This window comes from Dipodomys ordii, unplaced genomic scaffold (assembly GCF_000151885.1).
Source record: "Dipodomys ordii isolate 6190 unplaced genomic scaffold, Dord_2.0 Scaffold222, whole genome shotgun sequence".
In the NCBI taxonomy this organism is placed as follows: domain Eukaryota; kingdom Metazoa; phylum Chordata; class Mammalia; order Rodentia; family Heteromyidae; genus Dipodomys; species Dipodomys ordii.
The window spans coordinates 817,021-833,114 of NW_012267438.1; the positions used below are offsets into that span (position 1 = coordinate 817,021).

Consider the following 16,094-nt stretch of genomic DNA (forward strand, 5'->3'; position numbering starts at 1 on the left):
TCTCTGCTCCAAACTTGTCTTTATTTCTGTTTTTCATAAGAGGGGTGCAAAACTATTAGAAATGGACCTTCCTTAATGTGGTTATCAGTTATGTCCATTTAATTAATTATATATATACACACACACATACATATGTATATGTAATTTCATATATGTATATATATATATATACATGTATGAGATGTTTCTTAACTTAACAGAGTAGCTATCTACTGGGCACTGGTGGCTCAAAGCTTTAATCCTAGATACTCAAGAGGCTGAGAGCTAAGAACAGTAGTTAGAAGTCAGCCTGGGCAGAAAGTCCATGGGACTTTTATCTGCAATTACCAGAAAAAGCCATAAGTGAAGCTGGGTCTCAACTGGTAGAGCTCCAGCCTGGCGTGAAAAAGCCAAGTAAGAGCATGAGGCTCCAAGTTAAAATTTCAGTACCATAACACACACAATAAAGGTAGATCTATCCTTTATAATATGGAGCAGTGACATCTGTGAGAAACATGTCTGGACTCCAGTAGATCATGCCTGGAATCCTAGCAACTCAGGTGGCTGAGATTTCAGGATTGCCAAGATGAGATCAGAATTTCCAAACAAGTATGGCAAGAAGTGACCCTCTTACCTTTGTTTGTCCAAGAAGGACTTAGACCTCTGTGAGGAGCAGCTGTGTGCATTATCTCCATTGAATTCCATGACAAAACAGGCTTTTCAATGAGATGCACAGGTCTGAAAGTGCTGTGTTAGACTTGGTTCCTGACAGTAACAAGTAAACTTAGTATATTAAACTATTCTCCATAAATTAATACTGAATTCAAAATTTCAAGTTTGGAATAACACTCTACAATTATGGAATATAAATTTTCCACTTTTCTTTTAGAACCCTTAGAGAAGGATATGTATATATGTAAAACATAAACATATATGTACATACATATATATGCATACACTAGCACATTCACACACAAACAGACACAATCTACAGCTTTTATTTTTAGTTTATCATTACATCCATACACCATCTTAAATCACTACAGAGGATTCTCTGAAAATCCTTTCAGGCTACTTCTCTCAAAGTCCCTGCTGCAGCCTGTACTGTGAAGGCTGCAATGGAAATCTGTCTCTTTACTTCTCTCCAGGCCTTGGAAGGATCTGCTTTGCTGTTAATATCAAACAGAGCATCGTAAATTCCTGGGAATGACTCTCCTGCATACTTGTTGTGGCTGCTTGGAGCATAGATGATATGCCTGTTGATAAAATAGTTTGCTCAATGTTAGTTGCACAAATAATATGCAAGAGGAAAAAAGAGCACAATACAATGTTAGGCTGGCTGTACAGATCTAATTTGGTTTGTCAATTGACCTTCCAAATTCAGTAACTGTCAAAGACTGGAATGTGAAATATGTGTGGGAATACATATTTTCACTTTATTGGGGGGAGGGCCAGTGTTGCAGCTTAGGCTGGGGGTCTGGGGACCGTTCCTTAGCTCTTTCACTTGGGCTGGCACTCTAGTACTACTTGAGCCACAGATCCACTTCTGGCATTTTTGTGTTTAGCTGGAAAAAAGAACCTCATGAACTTTTCCTGAAATCCTGAGATTTCAGTCTCCTGAGTTGCTGCTAGAAGTATAGGCATGAGCCCCTAGAGCTTGGCCACATTTTTACTTTAAATAGATAATTCAAAATGATTCAGAGATGAAACAATAGCAACAACAACAAAAACATTACCTAGAATGGAACAGGCTTAATAAAAAAGAATTACTTACAAATATTATTATTGAAACAACCCTATAAAATTGATATTTTCTTGTCTGTCATGGGCAGTGTTTGTACTCAGGGGCTGGGCACTGTCCCTGAGCTTTTGTGCTCAAGGCTAGTACTCTACCACTTTGAGCCACAGCTCCCCTTCTGGTTTTAGGGATAAGAGTCTCATGGATTTTTCTGCTAGGGCTGGCTTCAAACAATGATTTCAGATCTCTGCATCCTATGTAGCTAGGATTATAGGTGTGAGCAACCTGTGCCTGCCTTGAGATCTGATCATTTAAATGGCTAAATTATTTGTCTCAATGTTTGCTGAAAAGAAGGGCTGACTTTGACTATACCTAAATACCCTCTGAAATTCAGTCCTACTGTAATGCTTTAGTCCCATTTGTCACTTGCCAACCTATTCTATATGGGCTTTTTCTCCACTTTAGAAGCCACACAAACATACTAGAATGCTGAACCTAAAGCATCAACAATCATTTGACAATTTTATAATATTTCACATGATCTAGGTGGAAGACTGTGCCATTGTTGGAGCTAAGTCAGTTCCTATACTAGTTCTAGAAGAGGAGCTTCATAGTAAACAGGCAAAAATGAATTGCAAGCATGTTGCCCTGGCAACTAGTCAACCTGTTCAGATGATGCCCTTACTCTCAAGGATGATTTTTGATAATCTCTACATGGAAAGATAGTGCTATTTTTTGGCTGTCTCATTATCTAACTCATTCTTCAATACCTAGTAGGTTCAATCTAGTGCCCATGGTATTTATTAGAAATAAGCACATTTGTCAAGACTTAAGAGAAAGATCTGGAAAGGCAGCTCAGTAATAGAGCATTTGCAATTATTTAAAAATAGGGGACAAAACCTTAATGTACTCATTACCTTACTCATGTAACTGTAACCTCTCTGTACAGTATCTTTACAATAAATAATAAAAAGCTTTAAATGTCAATGTTATGTAAGTAAATAAATTTATGCACATTGCATTGACTTGATGCTATATGAATGCATAAAGACAAATATATTTAAGATAGGAATATATATGTACAAAGATATAATAAACAATTCAGTATTTGGCCGATGGGATTAGGGCTTGAACTCAGGACTTGTGCTTTTTCTTAGTTTTTTTTTCATTTGAGGATGGCACTCTACCATTAAGCTCTACCTCTCCTTCTAATTGGAGATATAAGTCTCTTGAATTGCCAGGTAATGGTGGCTCACACATGTAATACTAGCTACTCAGGAGGTTGAGATCTGAGGATCGTAGTTCAAAGCCAACCAGGGCAGGAAAGTCTGTGAAACTCTTATCTCCAATAAGCCACCAGAAAACCGGAAGTGGTGCTATACTCAAATGATAGAGCACTCAACTTGAGCTGGAAGACCCAAGAGACAGTGCTCAGGCCCAGAGTTCAAGGCCCACGATAAAAAAAAAAGGTCTCTTGAATTTGTCTGCCCAGGCTGGCTTTGAGCTGTGACTGTAACCCTCAGATCTCAGCATTCTGAGTAGATGGCATTAGAGGAGAGAGCTACCAGCTCCTGGCTTAGGAGATTTTTCATGTATGTTCTCTCTGAACCTTCTAAATTTCCCAAAATAAACATATTCTTTTACAACTACAATAGAAAAATTAGAAAATATAACAATCATATTATATTAAAATATCAAATATTTATCATTCATTACATGTATTTTGAAATGTATTTTGAAAATACACAAAATGAATAATACTATTTACAGGCAAGAAATCAACTATAATATTTTCCACAGTTTAGAAGAACCTATAAAAGTCACATGAGAGCAAGGAGTCATATTTTTTCTTACCTGTAAAAAGGCCTGTCTGGTAACCCTAAAGGATCAATGAATGCACGTTCCAAAAACATCAGTTGATCATTCACAATTCTCAATAATATTGGGCTAAAAAGAAAATTGACATAGTTATCTCATCATGAAAGTATGTATTCTCACTAGCAAATAAAAGATTTTTAAATGAAACTCAGTTATTTTTAAATCATTATGTATATCATGAAATAACATATATTATTATCACATTTTAAAATCTTGTAAGATTATTCTGCTAATGCTCATAAAACTCTATTTCAGTTGACTAATGTCAGTGGAAAAAAACGGTAATAATCTGTATGTTCAATAAAATACTTAATTGAAAAACTGAGGTATATAATTGCAAAAAGTTTTCAGTTCAGGGGTTATAATAGTCTGCATACAGAAGTATTATCAATATTGAAGTAAGATCATGTATTAATGTAAGTAGGGTGCCTGGTAAATTATACAGTTACCGGGTAACAACAAACAGTAAGTTTTTTTTTTTTTTCTTGTTGGTACTAGCTTTTTTTGTGTATGCCAGCACTGGGCTTGGGCTTAGGGAATAGGGACAGTTCCTAAGCTTTTGTGCTCAAGATTAGCGCTCTACCACTTGAGCCACACACTTCTAGCTACCATTTGGGTGGTTAATCGAAGTTAAGACTTTCTGTCTTTGCTAGCTTCGACCTGCAATCCTCAGAGTAGCTAGAATTATGGGAGTGAGCTAATGGCTCCAGGCTGTTACTGACTTGAACTCAGAACCTTAACTGAGCCATACTACCCCACTTTTTCCCCCAATGGTTATTCTGAAGTCTTACTTTTTGCCTGGGCCTCTGTGTGTACCATGATCTACCTATTTTATATTTTCTGATGTAGCTGGTATGATACACGTGGGCTGCCATGACTAGCTATTAATTGAGAGAGAAGAGTTTTTGCATATATGCCCTAGCTGACCTTAAGCCATTATCTTCTGGATTTCAACCTCCCTCATAACTGGTATAACTGGTGTTCCATACAGATTGGTAACCAGCCAACTAACTCTCTTATTATTAGATATAAACCTATCACAAACACAAGAAAGTGTTTGCTTCGTTTTTTTTAAACAATTGAAATTAGCTGGGAGTCACTGGCTCATACCTGTAATCTTAGCTACTTAGGAGGCTGAGAATTGAGGATCATGGTTCAAAGCCAGACTGAGCAGGAAAGTCCATGAGACTCTTATCTCCAATAAATTATATATATATTTAAAAGCCAGAAATGGAACAGTGACTCAAGTGGTAGCCTTGACCAAAAGAAGCACAGGGATGACACTCAGGCCTTGAGTTCAAATCACAGGACTGGTGCGCACACACACACACACATACACACACACTTAAAACCTATTGAAATGCTAGCTAGGTATCAAACACTAACATGGAACTCATGTTCTAAAAGATAGTGCTGAGGTTATTATTTGTTTATAAGAATGACTCAGTACAATAAAAAAATTTGTTAACAAACCCTAAGTAATACAACAATGAGTTATTACACTTAATGTAATAAATGTCATAATTTAGTGAGCAATAATCATTACAATAAGGAATAATTGCATTATTTATTTATTTAATTAGCTCTCAATTTTTATGTTACCTTAAGTAATAACAGCTAGCATTTAGTGTTCACTTAGTGCTCTGAATGCTAACAAAGTGCCATTTTTGTGTATATGTCAGTTCTGGGGCTTGAATTCAGCTGATTTTGTGCTCCAGGTTAGTGCTCTACCTCATGAGCCACACCTCTACTTCTGGCTTTTTTCGTGTTTAATTGGAGATAAGAGTCTCAAGGCAGAGTCTCAAAAGACAGCCCAAGCTGTCCTAATAGCTAGGATTACAGTCATGAGCCAGAGTTGCCCCATTACAATGTTATCTTAATCTTACAAGTTGGGCAGAGTAATAATTTCATTACATAACTAAGACTCAGAGCTTTCAACTTGCCCGAGTTTATAAATAGGAAATTTGAAAGGTCAATATGATCCTCATACCAGCACTCTGCTGACAATAGGAAGATAGGAATAACTGGAAGCCCTGTCATTTAAATTTGAGCTAGCAATGACATCTAATTGTTCAGTACTGTGAACTCATTTTTGTGATAGTGAAAAACAGGCTTAGACTTTACATGTTAGTAACTCAACCTAAGCAAAAGAGATAATCAAAAGGTAATTTTAGTGAGAAATTAAGATTTCTGAATCAAGTTCACAAAACATTACAACAAATACAAGAATTCATGTGGATATATTCATATATATGTACATACATATATATGTATTTGTATGTATATCCACATTATACATATACATTTATGTGTATATGTATATCCATGTGAATATATATACTTACGTGTATGTGTGTGTGTGTGTGTATGTATATTCTGGTAACCATATGTCTGCTTCCTCTCCCTCTCTCTTTCTCTCTCCCTCCCCTGCTCAGTCCCACCTCCCATCATGTTGTGACTACCACTCAGAGCCCTCAAATGTTCCTTATATAGAATAGGGTACACTTTGAAGCAAAGTAAACAGCATCTTTTTACTCTTGGAGTATGCTGCCTCTAGAAGGAGGAACAGTATTATATACAGGTATTCAGGCTAGTTACAGTGTGAGAATAAAGGTATCACAGAGCCAACAGCCTGTGTCCCTTAATGGCCAAAGCATGGATTCAAGAAGGATAAGATAAACAATAAAGTGTTCACTAGGAGCTAGTGGATCACTCCTATAATCCTGGCTGCTCAGGTAGACAAATCCACAAGGCTGTTATCTCCAATATCTAGCAAATAGCTGGAAATGGAGTTGTGGTTCAAGTGGTAGAGTATGCATCTTAACTGTAAAGCTAAGGGAGAACAAAAGGCTTCAGGTTTAAACCCCAGATCCAGTACAAAATAAAATAAAAGGAAGAAGTATTTTTTCTTCAGATTTTAACATTTTAGTTGAGAAAGTCAATATCCAGTTTAATTTATTTAGAATTGACTACATTAAATACTGGTGTTTCAGAATTTTACATAGCATATTAAAGATAAAATTTAAGTTTGTGAGAATGTATTCACTTTGTTTAACCCTTTTGAACAATTAACACATATTACAAAATGAATGACAATAATGTAAAAGAGTCTGTGATGTAGACTGTAGTGGGAGGAAGAAAGGCAAATGGAGACCGAAAGCTGGTCCAGAAGTGAAAGAACGAAATCCACATGTATCAAGACTGCCCAGGTGATCTAGATACTGGTAGTTCATGCCTATAATCTTAGCCACTCAGGAGGCTGAGATTTGAGGAAGGTAGTTTGAAGCCAGCCTGGGCAGGAAAGTCCCTGCAGATTTTGTCTCCTCTGTGGTTGAAAGTGGTAGAGCCCAAAAATGTACGGACAGTGCCCATGATCTGAATTCAAGCCCCATGACTGACAAAAAAAGAGTAATTCCTTCCAATTGTGTCTATTAAATAAACGTAGTACATACTTGCTTTTGTCTATGTCTTGAAGTCTTTTGCTGAACTGAGAAGCAACTTCTGTAAAATTCTCAACAGCAGAAAACAGCGAATCTGAAATGGAAATGGAAATGATCAAAAGGTTGAAAAATATAATTTCTAATCCAGGTGATATTGTACATGCCTGTAATGTGGCTGAGGCAGGAGTTTGATACTAGCAACACATCCAGAATCCATAAATAAAATACACAAAGAAGCAAGCAAAAGAACATAATTTCTAGTGACATTGTTCTATAGGTCAAAAAATATGAATGGGGGCTGGGAAGGTGGCTCAGTGGTAGAGTGATTGCCTCTCATGTATGAGGCCCTGGATTTGATTCCTCAGTACCATATAAACAAAAAGCCAAAAGTGTCACTGTGGCACAAGTGGTAGAATGCTCGCCTTGAGCTGAAGAGCTGAGGGAATAGTGCGCAGGCCCAGAGTTCAAGCCCGAAGACCAACAAAAAAAAAAAAAAGGAAAAAAGTGAACAACAGAGAAAAAACCCTCTTATGTGCTTTAACAGTTATTTATATTTGTGCATTATGATCATCCATGAAAAGGAAAATACACTTAGGTTGAACCATAATGCAATATTTGATCTGACAAAAGAACAATATGAATGACTTAGATAGGGCGCTGAAAACCAGCTGAGGCTTACATCTACAATACTAGTTACTCAGGTGGCGGAGATCTGAGGATCATCAGTTCAAAACCAGCTCAGACACAAATCTAAGATATTTATCACCAAATAACCATCAAAAGAGAAGTGAAGGAAAGCTCAAGTGTTAGAGCATTAGAGCACTAAAAAGCTAAAGCAGTACAAGACTATGAGTTCAAGCCACAGTACCAGCAAGCACACATACACACACACCCTGTAGGTCACTGCATTTCAGAAATTAATGGTAATACAAAAATAATGACTTTCCAAAGACCATTTGATACAAACAATATATCAATATTCTTTTTAAATTACCATACCAAATGATACGTGGTACATCTTCATCTCTTGTGGATATTTCATTGAGATGTTGTAGATTTTGTCAGCATACATTTTCAAAGCTACAGCATAATTTTCACAGTCAAATGGGAGCAGGATAGAATTGGCCAGTGCAAACACCAGTCCTCCTCGAACCTGAGCCACTGTGAGGTGATATTTAAATGTGGGATCATAAAATTTTTCCACCAACTCATATGTCTCATAGACACTATGATACAGTGGATAGCTGCTGAATTTGTTAGTTTCCTATGGAAGAAAAAATTGAAATATCACCTGTAAGATAATAAGATTGATAGCATGATTCTCACTATTAGCATTAGTAAGAATACCTGATGAGTAATAAAGAACATTACTTATGAACTTCAGAGATCTTCTTAGTCAAGGGTAACAGCATAGTATTTGTATCAATTATAATAGGTGTACATGACATAAACAAAGTTATCAAAACACTCCTCAAAAGGAGATACTTATGAAAGATGTCAAGCTGAGCACCAGTAGCTCACTGGTAGCTCACACCTGTAGCTGAGATCTCAGGTAGCTGAGATCTGAGGATTGAAGGCAGCCAAGGCAGAAAGTCTGAGATCCTTTAGTGTGTGTGTGTGCATGCATGCGCGTGCACCCAGCCTGGGGATGTGAACTCAAGGTCTGGATACTGTCCCTGAGCTTCTTTTGCTCAAGCATAGTGCTCTACCACTTGAGCCAAAGCTCTACTTTCAGCTTTTTTGGTGCTTAATTGGAGATAAGAGTCTCATAGATTTTCCTGCCTAGGATGGCTTTAAAACATCATCTTCAGATCTCACCCTCCTGTATAGCTGAATTACAGGCATGAGCTACTGGTGTCTGGTCCTGTGAGCCAAAAGTAAAGCTTTGTCTTCCATGAAGACAGTGAATAGAAGAATGGACAGTCTTGGCTGTAAAGGTTTTGGTAATGAATCTAAAATCTAAATGAATCTAACAATCTCACTATGGAGATTGGAGGGATGTTTGAAAGGCATAAGGAAAGCCAAGAGCATATGTAAAAGTCAAGGAAATAAAAGACTTTTCAAGCTTTTTTTTGGGGGGGGGTTGGTCGTGGGGCCTGAGCTCTGGGCCTGGGCGCTGTCCCTCAGCTCTTCAGCTCAAGGCTAGCGCTCTGCCACTTGAGCCACAGCACCACTTCTGGCTTTTTCTATTTATGTGGTGCTAAGGAATCGAACCCAGGGCCTCATGCATGCAAGGCAAGCACTCTACCATTGAGTCACCTTCCCAGCCCCACTTTTCAAGCTTTTAATGGTTGATTTATGTCCTATTATTTTTTTCAAGGTGCTTGTTTTTCCCACCTGAACTTGTCTACTTCTTGCTAGGCAATCTGCTAGTCTCCTGCTCCTGGAAGGTCATTGTATTGATGCTGAACTTACTGTGGACATCTAATCGATTTAGTATATTTTAGAACTTCTGGACTCAAATGATTACAAGCATGTACCACCACACCCACTCAAGGTGCTTATTTATTTATTTTTTTTTTTGGTCGGCTGTGGGGCTTGAACTCTGGGCCTGGGCACTGTCCTTCAGCTCTTCAGCTCAAAGCGAGCTATCTACCACTTGAGCTACAGCGCCACTTCCGGTTTTCTGGTGGTTTTATTGGAGATAGGAGTCTCACAGTCTTTCCTGCGTGGGCTGGCTTTGAACCGCGATCCTCAGATCTCAGCCTCCTGAGTAGCTAGGATTACAGGCATGAGCCACCAGCGCCCGGCTAAGGTGCTTATTTTTACTACTGATATAAAATAGTAGTGTATTGAAGGGACTGAGACTACAGTTAGCCTGATAGAGTTTCACTTCAAGCTTCACAGCTCATTGCCAAAAATTTTAGCTGGTCACTTGACCTTTCTTGCTGGAAGTTTTTTTTTTAATAAGTAAAATATAGATAACATTAATATTTCTTCTTATCATCATCACCATGTAGCACTGACTAATCTTGAATCCAATGGTAAGATATTAAATATTTCCTGTCTGAAAAGAAGAGCTACCCCAAGAGGAAAGATATTTGCTGTGCATTGCCAGCTGTCTTTACAGATTTTCTTTTATTTGTGCTGGTTCTGGGGCTTGAATTTAGGACTTTAATTGCTGTCCTTTAGCTTTTTTGCTCAAAGATGATAGTCTACCACTTGAATCATACCAGCTCTACTTCTAGCTTTTTGCTGATTAGCTAGAGATAAGAATCTCTCAGGTTTGTCTTCCCAGGTTGGCTTTGAACTGTGATCTTAAGTTCACAGCCTCTTGAGTATCTAGGATTTAGGAGAGAGACACCAGTACCTGGTTGGGATTTGAGATTAACAGGAATATGAAGTTAAGTCCAATGTCCTGTTCTACTCTAATAGCAAGTCCAATGTCCTGTTCTACTCTAATAGCCCTACATGCAGCAAATAAATTCTCTTTCTCTCTTTCTCTCTCTCTTTTCAAGCTCCTGGGGCTTGAACTCAAGGCCTGGGCGCTGTTGCTGAGCCTCTTTGTGTTCCCACTTGAGCCACAGAGCCATTTCCAGATTTTTCTGAGTGGTTTACTGGAGATAATAGTCTTACAGATTCTTCCAACCAGGCTGGCTTTGAACCACTATCCTCAGATCTCAGCCTCCTAAGGAGCTAGTATTACAGGTATGAGCCACCAGCGCCTGGCTTAAATTGTCTCTTAAATTGTAGCAAGTACCAGAATTTTTTCCTTAAGGAAAAACTGAAAAATGAAAAAGTAGTAGGAAAGAAGATATTATTATTCATAAACTTGGAGGTAGATATTAGAACACAATAAAACTAACACTTTTAATTTGATAAACAAATATAAGGTTAGAATGAATGTGAAAATGAGATAAGAAGCCATTGTTTTTTCATCATGAACATTTAAGCAACTAGTTGAGATTTTATAAGTCATATACTTGTTACTTTGATAAAAATTAAACCTGAATAAAAATCTGTAATAAAATGGGATGTGACTTCTACATTTTCACTATTGTTATTTACTTAATGATTAGAACTATACTATACAAATGAAATTCCAAATATCTGCAGTTCGATATGGATTGTGAATGAGAATGAGAAGAAAAGATCCAAAGACAATTCCTATATTTTTAACTTCAGTGACTAAATGAGATGGGTAACATTGCATCAGGTGAGGGAGAATGATGGAAAGAGTGACACTGATCAAAATGCATTATACTTATAAACTAATATAGCAAATTAAAATTCCTGTGTACAGCTACTTAAGGATAATTTTATAAATTAAAAATAAAATCAAGCCAGGAGCCAGTGGCCCACATCTGTAAGCCTAGTTACTCAGGAGGCTGAGATCTGAGGATCATGGTTCAAAGCCAGCCCAGGCAGAAAAATCTGTGAGGTTCTTATCTCCAAAAATGCACTAGAAAGCTGAAAATGGCACTGTGGCTCACGGTAAAGTGCTAGCCTTGAGCTGAAGAGCTGAGGGACAGCACCCAGACTCCGAGTTTAAACCCCATGACTGACCAAAAAAAAAAAAAAGCCAGTGACTAACCAGGTGTTAGTGACTCACATCTGTAATCCTAACTACTCAGAAGGCTAAGGTCTGGGGATCATGGTTCAAAACCAGCTCAGGCAAGATTAACTACTGAAAAGCTGGAAATGAATCTGTGGCTCAAAGTGGTAGAGTACTAACTTTGAGAACAAAAGCTCAAGGACAGCACCCAGGCCCTGAGTTCAAGCCCTAGGACTGGCAAAAACAAAACAAAACAAAAATGAGTGACTGAGGGAATGTTCCACCTCCAAATAAAATAGAAAATATACTTCACAGATAGGCGTATTAGGGTCGGTGGCACTTATCACACAGCTCAGAACACAAGAGGCAAGAAATGTCCATCAACTATGGGGACATTTTTCCTTTGCTTTCAAGTTCTTCTACTCCTCTCAGGTTCAAGCCACCTTTTGAAGTCAAAATTGTACAAAGTATTAAAAACTTCTGTTGACACTTACCCAGTTTTTAGTATACCGTGCTCTGCCTGAAGCAATTCCAAGTCTTTGGAAAAATACTTCAAAATCATTTCCAGACCCCAGCTTGCTAATCCTTTGAAGGATAAAATAACAGAATTATTTCAGAATTTTTTTCCATTAAATTCAGATTAAAGATCAACTAAACTAATTCCATTCTTACTATTATAAATTTGATAGCCTTTGTCATTCAACAAAAAATGCTAGGGTTCTGATCACAAAATATTGACTTCTGTAAGACTATTCTTGGGGTGATATTTCCCAAGTCACTTTTTTTTTTCTTTAAAGATTCTTGAAGGTGTGGCAGAAGTCAGTGGTTTAATGCCTATAATCTTGGCTACTCAGGAGGCTGAGATCTGAGGATCACAGTTCAAAGCAAACTCTGGCAGGAAAGTCTGTGATTCTCCCATCTACTTAACCAGCCAGAAGTGACCAGGCACCAGTGGCTTACAACTTCTGATCACAGGAGGCTGAGGTCTGAGGATTGTGGAAATATTTCTCAAATTAACCACCAGAAAACCCAAAAGTGAATCTATGGTTCAAGTGTTTGAATGCATACCTTGACCAAGAAAGCTAAGGGACAGATATCCAGGCTCTGAATTCAAGCACCAATACCAGCGTGCACACACACACACACACACACACACACATATGTGTGAAGAGTTTAGTTTCCTTCAAATTACTTTATTTAAATTTTCATCTTTATTTTCTATGTCTGATAAAGTAAAAGAAAGCAAAAATAAATAAATAAAAGAAAGCAACCAATTTCCTGATAATTCAGAAGAAAATTCTTCCCTTGATAATTAAAATTATTCCTATTATTCACATATAACTTAGAATTTTATTTTTCTTCCCTTGCTTGGAAAGGCATACCAAGGCTGATGTGATGCTTATGATTATTAAGGAAAACAATACATATATTAACTGCATGATTTGTAAAGAATAGTTAGAGGGTGACAACCTGACAGAAGTATGAGTAAACTACTAATTTCTCTTTTTTTTGTGCCAGTCCTGGGGCTTGAACTCAGGGCAAGGGCATTGTCCCTGAGCTTCTTTTTGCCCAAGGCTAGCACTCTATCACTTGAGCCACACCACCACTTCTGGCTCTTTCTGTTTATGTGGTACTGAGGAATCAAACCCAGGACTTCATGCATGCTAGGCAAGCATTCCACCTAAACCACACAGCCCTACTGTGATCTATTATCTTGACTAAAACCTTTAAAAAATGTACTGTATACTCATATCATCTATTCTAATGAGAATCATGTTTAGTGTCAACAGACTTACTTTCAAAACACATAGTAATAAGTTATTAATAAACCTAAATATACATATTTCTTTTATCATATTTTAGAGAAATTACAAATTTTAATAATGATTGAAAGAAAAGTACATTTTATTTCCAAAACAATCTCACATAACAATCAAATTTGGAGAAAAAGTTGGGTAATTTGCTGACCTGGGCATACCACTGAACTCAGGTGAAGGGCTCTTTTTACTCCAGCTCTCATAAAGAGACTTGCCTTCAAAGTCTTCATCAGGGCTTTGTAGCTATTCAAATTAAATGTAAGATAAAAGCACACTTACAAGTGAAGATGCATTCAAATTCAATGTCCATTCACTAGGGAATGAGCAGCAAACAAGGCATGCAATCTCTGTATAGCTGTTACTAAGATCCCAGGCTGAAGGGGTAGCTAAGTGTTAGCTTGCCTAGAATTCTAGAGGCTTTAGGTTCCATCTCCAGATGGTAGAAGAGTGACAAAGCTAAGGGAGAGCACAGTATACACATGAAAAGAAGAGAAAAAATTAAAGAAAGGACAGAAAAGAGAGGAAAAAAAGAAAAGTAATGGGACCAGTGGACCAGAGTTGAAGGTTAGAATGGGAGTTATGAGGTCTCACCTAGTCCCTGTCCAAAATGATTTGTTGCGTTTATGCATGCTGTATTGAAGCAGGCTAGATTAGGGATCTCAAGGGTAAAAACCAAGATCCAGGGGGTCAAGAATAAGCACAGTTTTCATAGTAACCTGAAGTCTCCTTCTCCCCGTTAGATTATAGATGTTAACGGGGCTTTCTTTCAGCTTTGAGCTAATAATTTCTCCAAAGTCCCTCTTAAAGAAAAATAACTGGCAAAACTCATTCTTGTATAAAAGGAAACCATGTGTGTTGAAGGAAAATAAAATCACATAAAGATGGATTTTCTGGTCTTAAAATTAGGAAATATTAATATATTTCTCAAAAATATGTATCATCTGTCAATTAGGGAGACTTGGTTTCTAGAAATACTAAACTTACCAGTTCGTAGATGTAGTTATTAGAAGAATGCTGTCACAGCAAATAACTAACAGACCACATGGTCAAAATGAAGACGCATGCACAGAGAAAAGGACTCTAGATTCTAATGTGGAGAGTCTTGTCTTACCAGGGACTTAGCTCTTCATATGTGTCCATGTCTCCAGGCTCCTGGGATGTGTTTTACAATCTTCTTTTCTGCTTTGCTTAATAAAACTTAAACTCCTTGTCTAACTAGAACTTATCCTTAAATTCTTTTCTGTGATGATGACATCAACTCAGTTGAAATAGGTGCCACCCACATGACACCCCACCTCCCAAACTCAGTACCCAAGTACTGGAAACATCTTAGTCCTGTTCTGGTCAGTAATAGTCTCACAATCATTTAGAATCTTTAGCTCCTACTGTGGACTATAAACCAGTAATAAAATTAAGAAAAATCATAGTAGCAACTCTCAGTCAACTAGTGTTTAAATTATAGAACTTTGATAAGTAATGTTCTTTGAGCTCCATTCCCTCATTTGCTACTTGGAGATAGTAAATGTAATGCTACCCAAGGTTTGACCTACAGGAGTGAGTATAGGGAGAAATAAAGAAGTATATGTAGTCAGTTTGTTAGAAATGATACTCTAGAAAGCCAAAATCTGTTGTATGGAGCAAAGGTGAATTACTAACATCCATGTTCAACATAAGCAACTAAAAAAGACATTGTTAGTTATGTACCTGTGGTAGCTAATACGATCATCTAGCTACTATGGAGGCTGAGATCTGAGGATAACTGTTCAAAGAGTCCAAGGGACTCTTAACTCCAATTAATCTCCAAGGAAAACCAGGAGTGGAGCAGTGGCTCAAGTGGTAGAGCACTAGCCTTGAGTAAAAAAGCTCATAGACAGTGTTCGGGCCCTCAGGTCAAGCCCCCAGATCAGCTGCACCCACCCCCCCAAAAGAAAAAAATATAATTATTTTTTACCTCTTTTGTTAGATTATATACTAAGCTGTACATCAGTGGTGTACAATCAACTCTTAGAGTGTAGTTTCCTGAAAGATAATATTGTTTGTTGTTATTCTTTTACTCCAAGACCACAATAAGCACTCTAAACAAAATTATCTTTTTCTTTTTCTTTTTTTTTTTGCCAGTCCAGGAGCTTGAACTCAGGGCCTAGGCACTGTCCCCAAGCTTCTTTTTCTCAAGGCTATTACTCTACCACTTGAGACACAGCACCACTTCCAGTTTTCTGGTGGTTTATTGGAGATAAGAGTCTCACAGACTTTCCTGCCTGAGCTGGCTTTGAACTGCAAGCCTCAGATCTCAGCCTCCTGAGTAGCTAAGATTATAGACGTGAGCCACCAGTGCCTGGCACTTGCACCTTTTTCCATTTATGTGATACTGAGCAGTCAAACCCAGGACTTTATGCATGCTAGGCAAGCATTCTACCACTAAGCCACATTCCTAGCCCCAAAATTATCTTTTAAAACCAATGTTTAAGCCTGGCATTGGTGGCTCATGATTCTATTCCTAGATACTTAGGAGGCTGAGATATGAGGATCATGATTTCAAGCCACCTTGGGCATGAAAGTCTGTGAGACTTGTATCTCCACTAAACTACCCAAAGAGCTATGGAGCTATGGCTCAAGTATTATAGACCTAACCTTGAGGAACAAGAAGCTCAGGGACAATGCTCAGGCCTCAAGTTCAAGCCCCAAGAACAGCAATAAATAAGTAAAGAAAGAAAAATATTCCATGTTTAGGCCAGGAACCTATGGCT

General features: G+C 37.8%; 1 protein-coding gene across 1 annotated transcript in view; it reads right to left on the reverse strand.

Annotated features, from left to right (window-relative positions):
- Positions 1-961: 961 nt before the first annotated feature.
- Positions 962-16,094, reverse strand: part of Folh1b (folate hydrolase 1B) — a 64,564-nt gene continuing 49,431 nt past the window's right edge. The window contains exons 13-19 of the mRNA XM_013035822.1: positions 15,299-15,366; positions 13,499-13,590; positions 12,025-12,115; positions 8,035-8,299; positions 7,048-7,129; positions 3,572-3,664; positions 962-1,235 (exon numbers count right to left, since the gene is read on the reverse strand). Of these exons, the coding sequence (XP_012891276.1) occupies positions 1,046-1,235; positions 3,572-3,664; positions 7,048-7,129; positions 8,035-8,299; positions 12,025-12,115; positions 13,499-13,590; positions 15,299-15,366 (881 nt within the window). The 3' untranslated portion in view covers positions 962-1,045. The remainder of the gene's footprint in view (positions 1,236-3,571; positions 3,665-7,047; positions 7,130-8,034; positions 8,300-12,024; positions 12,116-13,498; positions 13,591-15,298; positions 15,367-16,094) is intronic.